The sequence below is a fragment of the Lagopus muta genome, chromosome 2, assembly GCF_023343835.1.
Source record: "Lagopus muta isolate bLagMut1 chromosome 2, bLagMut1 primary, whole genome shotgun sequence".
NCBI classification, from domain to species: domain Eukaryota; kingdom Metazoa; phylum Chordata; class Aves; order Galliformes; family Phasianidae; genus Lagopus; species Lagopus muta.
Genome location: NC_064434.1, coordinates 3757157 through 3773639, shown reverse-complemented (window position 1 = coordinate 3773639; position 16483 = coordinate 3757157). Strand labels below are relative to the sequence as shown.

Here is a 16483-nt window from a genome sequence, read left to right as displayed (position 1 = left end):
GCCATGGGCTGGGTGCTCCCACCAGACCAGGCAGCCCAATGCCCCATCCATCCCAGCCTTGAGCACCTCCAGAAGAACTCACTGAGGGAATCCCTATGCTTACTACCCTTGATCTGGAGATGTGAGATATCCCAGATGTCCACATGTTTGTTGTGCTGTTTCTGATCAATATCACCAGTTCAGAGCTGTGTGCCCCATATGTCTGGGACCTCTTCTGCTAGGCGACATCCAAAGGACCTGCTGGCTCCTTCTGCAAAGGTCACGGAGGCCCCACATGTACAAATAGGGGCCACATGATGATGGTGGATGAGCTCTCTAGGATTCAGCCATTTCTCAGTTCACGCTCAGTGTCACACTATGATTTTTGAGTGAAACCACCGTCACAGCATGGGGTGGGTTGCACAGCATGGGCAGCTCAATTCCCCAGTGATTTCATCAGCATCTGCAGAGACCAACAGGAGCTGTAAGAAAGCTGTCCTGCGGCACAGCAGTGTCCTCCAAAAATGCAGGCTGCAGCATCCCTGTCCTTAGCACCCCTCTTGGTCTCTGCATCAGCATCTGCTCGCTCCTATGGCAGGAACTGGGTGAGATTTCCTGGATTTGCATCTGATTGACAGACAAAAAAACAGTTTCACTTCATCCTTTGGTGGCATGACAAACTGAATCTGACCAATAGCTTCTGCTCAGAGAACAAGTGAAAGACAGAGCTATTTTTGACTTTTTTTTTTCTGCCCAGTAGTTTGATTTTCCTTTTTTTTTTTGTTTTTTTTGCTGTTTCTGAACAAAACTGACCCATTTTGGAGGCAGTCACTAAAATGAAAATAGTGTGTGAAATACGATCGCTTTTTAGATTCTTCTGCTTTGTGGTTTGTTTTTTTTCCAGGATAGGGAATGAACCATAAAAAGAAAAGTTCTCAACTTCCAAAGACCACTCTTTGGAGGTAGTCCACAATTCCCACATTGGCTTTGGCAATGTTGTCTCAGCCAGTGGTGCTGCCTGACCTGCAGGACCTGAGATTCAGTCTTCTGTTAGATGAAACTGTAAGTCCCCATCTCAGAACTTAGTTGGTGAACACCCATCAATGTACCAGCTTCAGGTAGGATCCCTATGTTTTGCAATAAGCTTGGGCTGACTTGTGTTGTCTCAGCAAAGGCTCCATCCAAAACCCAGCAGAACCAATAGGAGATGCAAATCAGCTGCCTGGCCTTTAGCTGGGTCTGGAGATCTGAAACCACTGAGTGGTTGGAAGCAATCTATGCCAAAAGACCCTATAAGATCTTTACATACATGGAATAAAGAGATATGATTATGTGCTGTCATCTGTCTCCTGCATCTCTCTCCTCCCTGTGCCCTAATGACAACGTAGCTCTGAGGAGGAACCTGACTGTTCTCTTTAGATGAGATTTGAAGCAGAAGCAGAACCTCAAATGGAAAGTGAATGAGATTACAGCACTGTAACCCTGATAATCACAAAATGGGAAACAGCTCAGGCTAGAACCTGATAAGCTCTCACAAAAATTAAGCATGCACAGTAAATATCTCCACTCCTACCATTGGCCCAGAGTGCTCTGAGCTGTGAGTGGGCCAATCTAGAAAACTGAAGGGCCCATATTTCTCCTCCCCTTTACAGACAAGCTTTAACGCCCTGTGGATTCACAGGTGCCTTTCAACTCACATCAGCCTGAATGAGAGCAGTTTGGGGCATCTGTTGAGGAGGAACAGTCTTTTTTAGATGCTTTTTTACAGCCTTTGCGGATAACGGTTCTGCTGGGCTGGCCACATTTCTAACATTAGCACTAAATGAGCAGTGTGGTTATACTACCAGTCCTACAATATCTACAAGTGTAAAAACCTGTGTGATTTGTCATTCAGCTGTTGTCGACAGGAAGCCACTAACAGCAGCCAACTGACAACACCAAGAAGAATTAGGGTTTCTCTTTCTACGTGCTGTAAGGATTAAAGCTTATCAAGGAGAGCTTAAGCTCTGAAGTTCACACCCTACAAGAGATTATTACCCTCTGGTAGACAACTTGGACCAAGTGGGCTATGATTTAATCTGACAAAGGAGCAGCCAGGTAAGTGCAAACAGTTTTCCAAAACCTTTGCTTCATTCTGCTGCCTGTTTTTTGCCCACCTCTCCATTGGGTGCATCCTCTTAGAGTACCCAAGATGCGATCCATCTGTGGTTATCGTCCACGCATTAGTGGTGACTGAGCCCTTAAAGATGTGTGGTGGGATGGTCAAAGGGAATTGGCTGTGGGTTGAGACAGCGTGCATTTCTCCCTTCTCTTCTGGCTACGTGTATCATCTGGAATCTGGGCACCCTCTGAGGTGGGAGTGATGCTTTAACCCAGAAGCTGACCCAGGCACTGATCAATCTCTTTCTCCTAAAAAGAAACCAAAAACTTATAAGTAGATGAAAGCCCTTAAAATGGCAAAAGGAAGTAAAAATTTTGATGCTTGTGTTCTTGGTGGTGGTTGCTGAACTGAGTGCTTGGATGCTGCATATGGTGCAGAGAAGGGCTGAGGCTTTAATTCCCCTTCTGCCAAGACGGTCACTGGGGGCTGAGGATCTTTCCTTTGTTGTGCCCTACAAATAGGTTGGATTGTGCTGAAGCTGTTTGTCTTTTTGGAGGTAATAACTGTACTTTCACCACCTCCTCCAGTCAGTCTTGTACTTAATAATGCTGGTTGTGGACAAAGCTTCTGGCAATCTGGAGTGCCCCAGTGGAGTTATAGGAACTATAGGCCTCATGCTTCTCTCCTTGGTCACTTCCCATTCCCATGCAAGCAATCCTCCACAAACCTCCATGCCTTTCACGCTTGGTTGGATACCTCAGACACCACTGTGTTTCTGTGAGACCTCCATGAGGGACGAGCAGCTGCACTGACATAGGCTGTTTGCATCTCAGAGCTCTTCAGACGTTTGCTTAAGGCTTCATGGCGGGTTTGGCAAGTTAAAACTTTCTTATGGCACTTTAGTTACCCTCCCTGTGAAATGGGGGCACTTGTTGCCTATCTTGTAAGCATGCTGCAAGACTGTATTGATGATGAATCTTCAAAGTAGAGCCAGGAGAAGGTGCTACACATAGCACTGACATGTGGTTCCAGGTCTGGTGTGTGCTAGAGGAGAGGAGACAGCAAGAAATTAAGGGGAGAATAAGTCAGCTGCAGACCGGCAAAGGCATCCTCATTAATATGCTCCACCAGTTGTTACATGAAGGTTTAATTAAATCTTTGTCAGAAGGTCTGAGGGCTGCAGAACGCATGGTTTCTTGCACACATCTTGTATTTTCTCCTAGCCCTTCTGCAGCGCTATCATTATGCTGATGCACAAAAATCTGTAAAGTAAATTTGTTCGGCCTATTCAGCCTTGCCAAGACAGGGCTGCCACTGCACCTTGGTTGCAGCTAAAAGGCAGAAGGCTGAGTTTTCTGATGGAGGAGAAAGAACCTAAGACATATTTAAGTGAAAATTTCACCAAGGTGCCCCAAAATTTCCTTTATTTTTTTCTGCTTATGTAACAACTTCCTATATTCTACTTAAGAGAACCTGGGCTGTTCTTTCTTGCATTTCTGCCCTGGAGTGTCGTGTTCCTCAGCCCCTGTTAAATAAGCCCATGGTATCTCAAACTGAGCATTAAAAGAAATCGAAGTATTTGTGTGCTTTGAAAGAATTTGAGCATCTATTACAGACAAGAATATCAGCTCTTTTATTTCTGCTTTGTGACTCTCCTGCTAACCATGCATTCAACCTTTAACTCTCCATGAAACCTCTGTGGACACTTCAAAGTCCCGTGGGTTAATCAGGCTGTCTCCTAGTGCAGACATGGCTTTTGGAAAGGGGCTGTTGTTCACCAGCAATACCATCTGGAAACAGGTCCTGTGAGTTAGATGGGAGTCACGGCACAACACTGGGCAGAGTAGGAGCGTTGGGGAACACTGTTAATTCATCATTATCTGTCTTCCTTTCTTCCTATCATCCTTTCCATTTTCTCTATGTTAAAAAGGCAGTTTTCTTGCTGCTCTTCCTGCAAGATGCAGGAGGCAACCAGGCGTTGACTCCGTGTGGATGAGCTCCCTTACGGTCAATAGTTTCCTGCAGACGCAGAGAGTTCAATCACGGGCAAATGTTTTGCAAGATCTCTGGGGCTAAATCCTGCTGGAGCCATCGGCAACCCCAAATTTTCCATTCACTTATTCATCTTCTGTGGTGCAAGTCAGCTTTTGTGTTAGGGTTACAGCAGATGGCAAACAGCAGAGATTAGAAGTAGTGGAGGGGATAAAGATGGATGGAATTCTCCCTTTCCAGAGGTCTTGGCAAGAGATTACAGCCTCAGGGTCCTGCTACTTGTGGAAGAATTAGCTACACCGTCAAATGTCACCATGGAACTCAAAAGAAAGTACATCCCTGCGTGAAACAGGATATTCAGGGTCATGGTTATTGCTTAAAAATAAATGTTAAAGCGCAGCTTACCCGGCGGGAACAGAAAGCAGACCTCCAGTGCTTTATATTGGACAAGCCCTGTGCTTCTCAGAGATCGGTCTGTCTTCCGTATCAGGGCTAAACCCACTTGAATTCCTTCCACCGGCCAGCCAAAAAAAATTCCCCCCCAAAAAACAAAGCCCAAAAGACAGCAATTCCTCATGTCGAAATAAAAAATGGACTCGTAATTATAATCACTTCCAAGAAAATGTTGCAACCGGGCTGGAGAACAATGTTTCTGGGGTTTTGCAGAGTAATTTTGCTTTTGTTAATGTTGGTCAGCTTTAACTTGCAAAACATTGTGGTTTTGCCTATTCAAGATTCCAAACCCAATTATAAAATGCCCAAAGCGAAGGCACACAGCTGAACAAAGGTGCAGACAGGGTGAACAATGTAGGATTTTTGCAAGAAGTGCTGCTGTTTGATGTGTGTCACTGGCACGCAGAGAAAGAGGGAATAAACTTCACGTCTGTGATGGACAGGATAAGCAGATGGAGCTTTCAATGAGGGTAATTAGTGCTGATGATTAAGAAGTCATCTTAAGGATGTAAGAATTGGAGGGCTGGGACAAACTGCCTGGGGAGCAGTGGGAATTTGCATGGCTGAGAGTCTGTAAGCACAAGTTAGGCAGTCTCTCAGAAATGATATAGGCCCACTGGACAGATTAGATGACCATTTAGGCATCAGTCCTATATTTCACAGAATCATAGGGGTTGGAAGGGCCCTCTGGAAATCATCTCCAACCCCAAGCTGAACGGGTTCCCTAGAACCTACAACCCTGTAACATATGTATCGTTTCTGGCAGGAAACGAGCTTTTCAAAACTCTCTGCTGTTTACCCCCTGCAAACTTGTATTTACTTATGAAATTGTTTGTTTGATTTGACAGAATCTGATAGAACGCATTCTGCTCCTCTGGAACAGAGAAATCTGTTACTGATCAAAAAGCAGCGCGCAGGATCCTTCGTGTCTGGCATGTCAGGCACGTAGGAGATAGAGCAGAAATACAGATGAGTCCTCTGCTTCTCTGATGAGAGGAGAAGAAGAGTGAAAAATTACTTGTTTGTCTGGGGCATCTGGGCCGCTTCACCAATGGTTGGATGCGCAACTCTTGGAGGTTAAAGGCTGGGTGCACAGACTCCTGGTGTCATTTGCATAAAGGTCTTTATGGCCAAGAGGAAAATGAGGCAATTAACTGTCCATGTCACCAGGGTCCATGTTTCCTGCACTATGATGTATCCTAGTGCACAGAAGGTCATAGCTTGCTCTTTTCTCAGACCCCTGCACTTCCCCAGGTAATGGTGACGAGTGGTGAAGGACCATCAGATTGCACAAGTTGCCTCCATGAGAGGGTACCTCCCTTCTCAGTGAAGGAGTGGGGAAAAGGGAAACCCTTCTGTGGGCAGAGGAGCTAAGATGTTGCAGGACCTACCTCAGTTCAGGTTGGTGCCTACCCAAAACCTGAGCCGCAATGGCTTCTGTATTTATGCAAATAACTGCTCACAGTGAATGGCTTGAAACCAAGAATATTAGGGGCAGCACAGCTCAAAATGGGGTTGGAGCTAGATCATCTTTGAGATCCCTTCCAACCCAAGCCATTCTATGGCAATAAATGGGCTTTGAATGCAGGTTAAATGAGATCTATGGAAACATTAAGGCATCGTGATGGAAGGAGAGAGAACCAAGGCCGTGTTAAACAAAAGGACAAATTGATATAAAAGCTTTTACTTGACATTTATCTCAGAGTTTTTTCCCATATCTCTTACGTATTTGGCCTTCAGCACTTGAGAGGCAGAGGAAGAAGTCTGCAGCTCTTTGAGACATGACTGCAGCCAACACGCATCAGAAATTCTCATTTGTTTCCAGAGGGAGAATACTAGTCAGTCAGGGTCTCAGCTGACGCAAATAACCAGAATAGGCATGATGTGAGCAGCCTGGCAGGGAGGGCTGGGGAGGAGAGCTTGTCCCACATGGGCAGGCTCCTGGGCGCAAGGAGAACAGATTCTGCCAAAGCTACTGGTGTGTTTTCATCCCTGTCCCTTGGGGTAGCCATGCAGTGCCCACATGATTCAACAGGTTAAACAAAGCCCTGAAAAGTCCTAGCAAGGAATTTGCCAGCAACCACCGTATTTTGAAAGGTGAGAGATTTTACTATTTTATCACTGGAGATGCTGCCTTCAGAGGTCAGAAAGTGTAAGTGGTCGCAGCCATGATCTGCTGGAGCTGAAGGAACGTTTGGGCGTAGCTCTCTTTGGATTTTGGGTGGTGCTGTGTGAAGCCAAGAGTTATACTCTGTGATCCTCGTGAGTCCCTTCCAACTTGGTTCCTATCCTACAGTTCCTATGAAAATGGAGGCTGCAGGGCTGTTTATCACACATCAGCATGCTCATCAACAAGCATGATGTTGCCATAAATTAGCTTTTAATCTACCAGGGGAATGATGGAAACTGGAAGTTTCAGATGGTAAATTAGGTTAATTTAGTCTTGTGGAGTGGTAAGTCCTTGAGGTCCTACAGGTCCTTGGGTGCCTACAGGCACCTAAAAGCCATGGAGGTGGCAGAGTCACTGCCCCTGGAGCTGTTCAAGAACCATGGGGGTGAGGGATATGGTCAGTGGGCATGGTGGGGGTGGGTTGAGCTTGGACTTGGAGATCTTAGTGGTCTTTTCCAACCTTCATGATTCTGTGACCCCATGATTTAGCTCACAGGCTGGATCCATGCATGGCTTTTGGGGGACTATAAAAGGCAGCGGAGACCAAGCAGCTGTGGAACTGCACACTACTCCTGGAGAGCATCTAGGGACTGATGGACTGCCATCTCCCTACTTGGGAGGGGGAGGTAACAGCCTGCATTTTCAGGATAAAGAAATTTGGGGCAGGTGGAATCCATCTGGAGTGACCTGGGAACTGCATACAAGACATTTTGGTTTTTTTAGTGCCGTTTTGTATGCTTTCTGAGTGATTTCCTACCAGTTATTTTCAAAAGACACCTTTAGGCCGGTGCTTCATCACTTCTGAGTAAGCAAACTGCAGAAGGGATTCACTTGTGTGGACTCCCATACTCTGGATCTCATCTCAGGGCCATGAGAAGTGGAAGCAGTAGTGGAAGGGCTGACCTGCAGGTAACAACCAGTGTCACAGCCTGGATACCTTCAGGAGCAAAAAATCTCCTTGGAATGAAATAGATTTACCTATTCTGCTTATTTAAATTTCTTTCTTTGAGTTGCTTTAAATGTGTCCATGACTGGAAGGGTCTGCACAGCAGCCTGGCTGTGGCTGCTGGGTTTCCCCACTGCCAGAATTGGAAATGTGTCTCAAATCAGAAGCAGGTCGCCCTGTTTCCCAAGATGACTTGGCAGCCTTGTTTCTAAGCCTTTGCTGCACCTCATGGCAGCTTCTCCTTCCTACCTCTGCGGTGGATGGCAAGCCGCCTTCTAAAAAAGCAACTTCCTTTTTTGTAGGAGTAGGAAGTGAAGCTCACTTAGCAAAGAGCAGTCAGGTACCTCAGATGAGCTCTCTGCCAAAGAGTAAAGCCCTTCCCAAAAGCTCAAAGTGCTCCAGCTAGCCCTGACACAGCCATCCCCTTCCCCAGCCCCAACCCGGCCCTCTCTGGCTCTCTGCCCTTTCCTCTGCCCTTAGCTGGAGGAGAGTGGGGACAGCAGAATGCAAGCTGGTGAGGGAGAGGTCTGACAAATCTGCAAGGGCTTCCTCATTTCTGTATCTCTTCGGTATGCAAACAGCCAGCCTGGTTCTGCACACGCCTGGCTGGGGGCAACTGAGTGGGTGTCTGCCCTGGTTGTCTGCAGGGAGAACCTGTGTTGACCTTGGCCTCTGCCAGCTATCAGTCAAGGGGCATGGAATGGCCCCAGAGAAGATAAAGTACCCACAGATTCCTATTTAAGGCCCAGCCTAAGGTCCCGCGGTCTTGCAGCCCTCCATGGGATTTTGTCCTTTTGCCAGGAGCACAGAGCACTTGCAGAGGTGATGCCCACGAGCAGCACTGGGGCAATGGGCACCTACATCCCGGAGCAACTTCTCCACATGCACAGCATCGTGCCCTCAGCCAACCCTGTCCCGTCCTTGGGTCTTATGGCCATTCAGGGTCCTTTGCTTTGACCTCAGCGCTGCCCCACGAAGCCTTTCCCCTGCCAACAACATCAGCAGAACAAGGGTGACTTTGGGGCTGTGCGCTGCACTGAACGGATGTCGGCTTACGTCTGTCTTCCCTGCGAGAGCGGCTGAACTACAAAGCATGAGGTCTCTCCAACCTCAAGAGCACTGAGACCCAGCATCCCTTCCCTCCTGCTGACCCGTATGTTACAAAACCACAGCATGCAACAACCCACAGAGGTCACTCAGTGTGGATTTTTTTTTTGGGGGGGGGACTCTGTCCTTGCAACAGCTTAAGGACAACAAACAGCAGCCCAGCAGGTCTGCTTCACAAACGCATTGAAAATACCCTGGTGAAAAAATCCCTTTAGGCACCCTATGGGAAGCCTCAGGAGTCGGTGGGAAGAAATTCTGCTCCTTATACAACAGTCGTCTCCTGAGACAGACAAATTGCAGCCTTCCTATTGAGCGTGCTGAGGCAGAATGAGAAAGTCACTTCTTCAGAGTCACCCACAAGTCTCTGTCCAGGTCTTTGTCATTAGACCGTGTTGCCCCCTCAGTTCTATGGTTGAGTAGGTTCATAGAGGGTTGGGGCTCCCTGGAACAAAATGCATTTCATCTCAAAAAGTCTTTTTTATTGTTTTTCGTTTTGTATTTAATCACTGCAAGGTTTGTTCAGCTGTTTCCTAAAGTTTGGTGGTTTGCGTAGTGGAAACACGGCCCATTCACAGTCGTCACAGCTTATTTTAATGACGGCTGTTAGTAGCCTGTGGGTTTTGATGGGTTTTGTGCCTGGGTTCTCTCTGAGTTTCTCGCCTTCCTCAGTGCTGTTTTGGCCAGATTGTCTGGGAAGTGCGACTTGCCCCCCCTCCCGGATGGATCATGCCAATATTTAAAATAGAGCAAGGAATCCTCTGAGGGAAGAAAGGAGTCAGTTCTGACACGGAGACGTGATTAAAAAAAGAAAGTCCATTAAACGCAATCACAAAATCAGGCTGCTTCTGCAACCCGGGGGTGCAACATTCTAAGCCTTCAGTCCTATGGATGGTGGGGACGTGGTGTGAGCCAGGGATCTCTAACGGGGAAGTTTTCTGAGGGCTCTCAGCCCCATGGAGCATCGGTCATGGGTCGAACCAGTGCTTCGCCCATCCTCAGGTCGTGTCTCCAGGAGCAGCTTCATAGGAAACAGGCAAGTAGGGCTCATCCCACCCCTCTGAACGTTTCCCTGAGGGTGGGGGAGGCTTTCTTCTACCTTCTTCCTCTTTCATTCCCTCTTCATTTGATATCTCCCTGCCCTGTGTCCTACCCCCTCTATCCATAAGACAGAGAGGAAAGATGGGAGCAGCACCAGTGGTTGCAATAACCTGGTCCCAAGGGATGGTTTTCAAGGAGGCTTTTCCCTTGGTTTGCAGCTGAAGGAGAGAAATGTGTGCCAGGTGTGTGTACCTTGATCCTCCCATCCTCCCTGTTCCCCAGGGCCTGCGGTGGAAGAGATCAAAGTGTATGTGTGGGGGAGGCTGGTTGGAGCTGGACACTGCTGTGATCAGCAGGGGAAGGGTCCTGAGCTCAGGAGCTCTTTCTGACCTGGCTTTCCAAGCAATTGGAAGCGTTCGGAAGTGGGGCTGGAGATGTACATCTCTCCCTATAGAGATTCCTTCTTTCCCTGTGGAGATCCCCTCTTTCCCCATGGAGATGTACATCTTTCCTTGTGGTCCGAGGCCCCATCTGAGTGTGTTGGGAAGGGGGATCGTTCCTGCTGAGGCCTGACGCAAGGGGCTGATGGATCCTGCAAAATCCCATCAATTTCACATGGAAAAGGCTTCCCTTGCTGATGAGACCTCATCTGAACTACTCCTGTTGTATCCAGAAGGAGGGCTTGCAGGAGGGGCATATCTCAGGGCAGAAATATGGCTGACCAAATGTAGTGGTGTGGAAGGACGCCCCATCCATCTCCTCATGCCCCCATCACTAAGGGCACAGCCCTTCCTCATGTCCCCATGGCTGAAGGCTAGGTTGGTTTAGGCCAGGCTCACTCCACATCCCTGCAGATCACCAGAATGTGCCCACAAAGTATTTCAAAACAGAGCTTTGCAGTTTTTGGCTAAGGAGCACAGGCTGTGCCCATTTCCACAGGATTTAGACCTCAGTCAGAGCTGGCCTGTGGAGTGGATCTTCCTTTGCCATGCTCCAACTTGCCTATAACCCATGAACAAGCTTTGGACTGAAATGCCAACAGAAATTGTTATGCAGCAATGCAGCTTTATGATAACATTGCTCATACATGGTAAGCACCAGAGATACTCCTGGCACTCAAAGAGTTGTGTGTTATTCTCCTGGCCCTGCCCTCCTATTTCCTCTCTCCAGTGCATCCCCATCCCCATGCTGCAGGATCTCAGCTCCTGTAGATCCATCCCCACCTGGCCATCACAACATTGGAGCTGAGGTCATGATGAAAGCGTTTTCAAAAGGCATTCACAGAATCACGAAGGTTGGAAAAGACCACTGAGATCATGAAGTGTGACGTTGACCTATCACCACCATACCCACTGACCACGTCTCTCAGTGCCACATCCCCATGGTTATGGAGCACCTCCAGGGACAGAGACCCCACCACCTCCCTGAGCAGCTGTGCCAGCACATAACCATTGTTTTAGAAAAGAAATATTTCCTAATATCCAACCTGAACTGGATGACATTTGAGCATTACCAATAGGAACCTTCCAGGTCTTCAGTGATTTTGTGTAGATGCAACATGTAACATAGGCATCTGCTTCACTCTCCAACGGAGGCCGTGATGCTCAGTGCTCTGTGCTTTCCAGCTCTACTTTCTACATTGCTTTTCTAACTCCTCTATGCGCACTCTGGTCCCTCCAAGTGAGAAGTAGCTTTTGGCCATAGGAGTGATCGTGACTTTAGCTGCGGATGCAGCACTGCATGCATTGTCTTCTTTCTGAGACAGACCTTCTGTGGGATTGGTGCTGTTTATAGCACAGCACGTTTCTTGTTGCTCAATTCTGACTTCTAACCACCTCCTAGCAACAGACCCGCTAATCATGCAGACTTAAACATACATCTTTACCAAACCCCAGCAGAACTGGAAAGCAGTCACAGCAGCGATGGCTTCTTTGTTCCCATTTGAGTAGCTGATCTAATCAAGCTCTTCTGTAATTCTTTGGTGCTGTGTCTTGCAAAGCAATCCGAGGTTGCCTAGTTTGGAAATGTAATGAACTATTTTGTTAAGATAGAAGAAAGCTTCCAGAGTATGTAATGCATCTGGGACATGCCTAGATCTGGGGGGAAATTTCAACGGATCTTTTTTTCTCTTCACTTATTCAGCTGCAAATCTGGCATATCTAAATCATTGTATCTGAAGTGAGCTGATTTCATTCATCCTTTCTGGTAGGAGAAAGAGAGCTTCAGCAATCAAGACCTTTCATTTTTAGAATATGTTTTTATAGTTTTGCATTTTTTAATGCCATTTCCTTTTAAATCCATTTTCTTATGAAAGACTTTCTGAAGTTTTAAAATGAAGTGAAATATCTAATCTGGGTCAACTATGAAAACACTTTGCTGGACCCCCTCTGAAGTCTGAATGTAAAGGAGGCCATTTTGAGATTTATTGGGGGTTTTTGGAGCTGCCCTCACAGTGAAACACTTTTGGCTTGCTCAGGCCTTAAGTTCTTTTTCCATGGCACAATTTCATGGGGGTGAAGCAAATAACGAGCCGAGACTTCTGCTTTTCTGCAAGATTCAGCCTTCTTGTTTCCCCATGCACACCCGTGCAATCCCAAGGCTGCTCATCTGTGTCATCCACATCCCCATTGCAGAAAACATCAGAAGAAACATTTGTTTGGGTAGCAGAAAGAAGCCAACTGCAGGAGATGGCATGCCTGTGATATAGGATTGCTTACCCAGAGAGGATGGGAAAATTAGGTCTTGCCACACCTGGCTTAGCACAGGTACTTCCATCCTGTTCTCCCACCTGCTGCAACAAATATATGTGTGTATCCAGCAGGTCCATTTTGTCACCATCTTGTTTGTTTGTTTGTTTGTTTTGACACCCTAAAGAACTGAGAAGGCCCAGCATTGAGAAAAGGCAGATCCTCAAACCCTATGATCAGCAAAGACTTGCGTTCACCTCTACTGGACTCCTTAATGGGACTTCAGGCACAGCTTGATGGCTTGTTTCAGCAGGGAATGTTCTGCAAACCCTTTCAAAGATGGGCTTTGATAGAACCTTCAGTCGCATCCTTGATTCTCCATCACAATTCTGTCACCCAGTTGTCAGTGGAAGCTTTGCTTGAGATGAGCTCTGATGGGGTCTTCAGAAACCTCCCTTGGACCATTGTTGCAGGAACATATGTACCTGCATCCTGCTCTCCTGAGCCAAAGTGTCCCCTCTAAAGACCATCTTCTTTCCTATCCAAGCATCCAATGTGTGTGTGATGTGCATGTGTGTCGTGCATTTGTTCAGAGGCGGATGCTGCACAGGGCTCACCATTCTTGTGTCTTTCAGGTTGCTCAGCAAGGGCTCACTTGACTCTCTCAAGGAGACTTCTGTGTGAAATATTCTTACTCAAAATTTGCCAGCAACCGAGCTGGACATCTGGAAAATTTTGCATTGCATCAAATACTTTTATTCAGTTTTGAACTCTGGTTGCTTTAAAAAGATGTTCTTAAAATAAATTGTGTTGGTTTTGAACTTGAGTAGACTTGAGGAAATGAGTGAAAAGAAGAATGAACACAGGAGAGCATTTTAGTTAAGTATTATCAATGCGATGAATAGTTTTCTTATCTATACTCAAGGACTATCAGAAGGAGAGGTTTCCTCACTTTCAGTAATTAAAAATCATGGAATCACAGAATGGTTTGGTTTGGGAGAGACCTTTAAGATCATCCAGTTCCAACCTCCTGCTATAGCCAGGGACACCTCCTTGTTTTTCTGACTTGCTATTTTCTTCTCTTCAGTGCTCTTTTCCTCTAGGGAGAAACAAGCCAACAAAACAACCAAACAAAACAACAGCAACAAAAAAGAGCAAATAAGGTGCCGGGAGAATTATCAGTTACTTTCAGTTGTTTTTCTCAATCTTTCTTTTTTGTGTGCGACATAGCTTTAAAAAGAAATTAACCATAAGCAGAAATGCTTTGAATAGTGTGCGTTCCTCTCATCCACCTTTTTTGGGGGGAAAAAAGAAATTAAGAAAATGAAAACTTCACCAGCAATGTGCTGGGAGATGACAAGCAGCGTTCTGTTTTGGTCACTGTTGGACTGCGGCATTATCTGTCCATTTATCTAGGACCTTCTGGCACGAAGGGTGGGCTCATCGGATACCGAAGGCCGTGGCAGTGTGAACGTTGGGTTCTGTAGGGGTTATGATTACCCAGAGCTGTGCAAATCTCTGTGTGCAGTGCAGGAAAAGATGTGGGTGGGAGCGGATGACCTTTACCGGAGATTTCTCACCAGTTCTATTTCCCGCCTGAGATGGGACGAGTTGTTTGCTTCTCGGTGTGGCTTTGCACAGCTGTGTCCTTGACACTTGTATGTTTGTGGGGAGAAAGCTCCGTGGTGGGACACGGCCCTTCCTGCAGCAGGAGGGTTGGAACTTGATGATCCTCCTGGTCCCTTCCAACCCGAGCCATTCTATGACACCCAGCTGTCACAAGGGCGATCCCCTGGACACAGCAACACTGTGTGGACATGTAGAACTCAGAGCATGGTCCCTGCTCTCCTCAAACCTTGTCTGTAAAGATGGGATGGCCACAAAGTCCTTCGTCATCTGATGGCACTTGCTGTAGCTGACACCTCTTCATGCCTTCCATGACATGGCTCCACCAGTGCCATCCCTGAGATTGACTCAAGATCCCAAAACGTGCATTCCTCATTCTACATATTGTTCATTGGTCCTTTCATAAAACAATCCTGGTGGCGTGATTGATGGTTGAAATGTAGCAGACTTCTGCTATTTCTCTTATACCCTAACTCCATAGAAAAGGTAGCAATTGACATGCCAGCAACTCCCATTTAGAGGAAAAGTATATCAAAGATCCTGTGATGGGTATTTAGACAACATGTACAAAGACCATAGATATGTATCTAAGGCAAAGGCAACCTGCACTGAGTCTCTGCCCAGAGAGATGCTGAGGTCTATCTACAGGTGGATGGACCACCTGAAGGCTCAGGTCTGAGAAAAGCCCAGAGATGTATGGATGCTGTAAAGCTTTTGTTTGGGGAAAATAACACATGTGGGTCTACCCATTTTCTTCATTTTAGCAGAAGGGAGAAGGTAGTTCAAAAAAGAAATTGGGGTCTTCCAACTTCTCTGCTCTTGAGGCTCCTCATCTTCTGCTCATCTTGAGTTCATCATCTCAGAGCTTGTGAAGACCCTACTTGGAGTCTTCACCTTCTCCACCTCTCTTGAAGCTCGTGGTTTTCTTCTTGGGGCCATCATCTCCTTCTCTCTCAAGGACTGAAGACTTTTCTTGGTCACCTTAGAATACTGAGATGGCTCTGTTGGAAACTTTCTCATTCCAAAGGTCCCAGATTTTGATACATAAGAACCATACTAGAAAACAAAAATTTCACTTTTACTTGGGTAATTTTTTTCCCACAAGTCTGATTTGCTGGAAATTTTTTAGAATCCTCTGTTGGATTCTAATCATGACACAGCATCAGATTGACATCTGGGGGAGATGACTGTTAATGTTGTTCCCTGGATCTTTAGTCCTTTGTATTTGTTACAGACCTTGAGGCATTTTGGCAAAATCAGAAGTCAATGTGTCATTGACCAGATATAAAGATTTGAAGTTTGGATTTGATTTGTTGTTGTTGTTGCCTTTTTTTTCGAAACAGAGACCAGGGCAAAATTTGGTGCTGGATGATGTGGTGATGTAGATACTTTATATGCTTTTGCCAATAGCTTTTCAATAATGCAAGCTTCAAATGCTCCCTACATGTTTAAGGAGCTGAGAAGACTAAGATTGCAGCAGTTTGGCTATTTTTACCTTGACCTGGTATTATGCTGGGATTATTGATCAGAGCTGAAATTACATTTCAGAGCTGCAAATTAAGCTAGGCCTCAAGCACAAGTATGGAAAGACTTAGAGTGGACCAGAAGATAGCTCATGGAAAGAGATTTATTAACTTGTGTCTAGTGCTCCAGGTGCCTGGGATGTGTGTTCTCTAACCCACATCTATCTGGAAAACATAATTCATGATGTGCAGGAGTCCCACACCTTGAGAGACCTGAGAGCATCTCAGACAGTACTGGGGCATTTCACATGGCCAACTGAATCAAGTTCTATGCCCACACTTTGTAGGTAGGATTGATGGGGTGGTTTTAGATTCATCCATCCACTGTCCCACTGCCCCTCATTCACATCTTCGCTTTCTTCTTCATGAGTGAGAAGGTTGCTTTGTCTCTCACTGCTTACATCCTTCCCCAAGAACAATTTAATTATAAAATACTTTCTGGTCTTTCTTCCAGGATGGGGTTGATCGGGAGCAAAAACCAGCTGATGTCCAATGAGAAATTTACATCAGGAAGCAATCCGAAAAGCAGGAGTAGACCTCCTCCTGCCCCCCCCAAAGTAAGTCTCCAGCTTTGTGTCCTTATCGAAGTCCTCAGCAGCCCAGATAGTGTCTGGAGTTACGCAGGCAATACCTCCGTGTGCCAGTAGGAGCTGGAGTACTTCTGTTGTCTGAAATTTAGTCAACCAATTGGGAAAAGTTCAAAGCGAGGGAAAACAAATGTTTACACCTGGCTTATCCCCATCAACTTCTTAATACGGGGTGAACAGTTCCATCATCACCTTCTTGCTCTGGATTTTTTCTCCTTAAAGTGGATTCCATTTTCTCTTTGTGTTATGGATGTCAACTTTCTGAGTGTGCTTG

General features: G+C 46.3%; 1 protein-coding gene across 3 annotated transcripts in view; it reads left to right on the top strand.

The window, feature by feature from the left end:
• The first annotated feature begins 1598 nt into the window (after positions 1–1598).
• Positions 1599–16483, top strand: part of BLK (BLK proto-oncogene, Src family tyrosine kinase) — a 36495-nt gene continuing 21610 nt past the window's right edge. For 2 of the 3 annotated variants that reach the window (XM_048937402.1, XM_048937401.1), the window contains exons 1-2: positions 1599–2076; positions 16077–16179. In XM_048937402.1, coding sequence (XP_048793359.1) covers positions 16078–16179 — 102 coding nt within the window. In that variant the 5' untranslated portion in view covers positions 1599–2076; position 16077. Of the gene's footprint in view, positions 2077–9640; positions 9782–16076; positions 16180–16483 lie in introns of those variants that run through there. The other variant, XM_048937403.1, reaches the window with a different exon arrangement.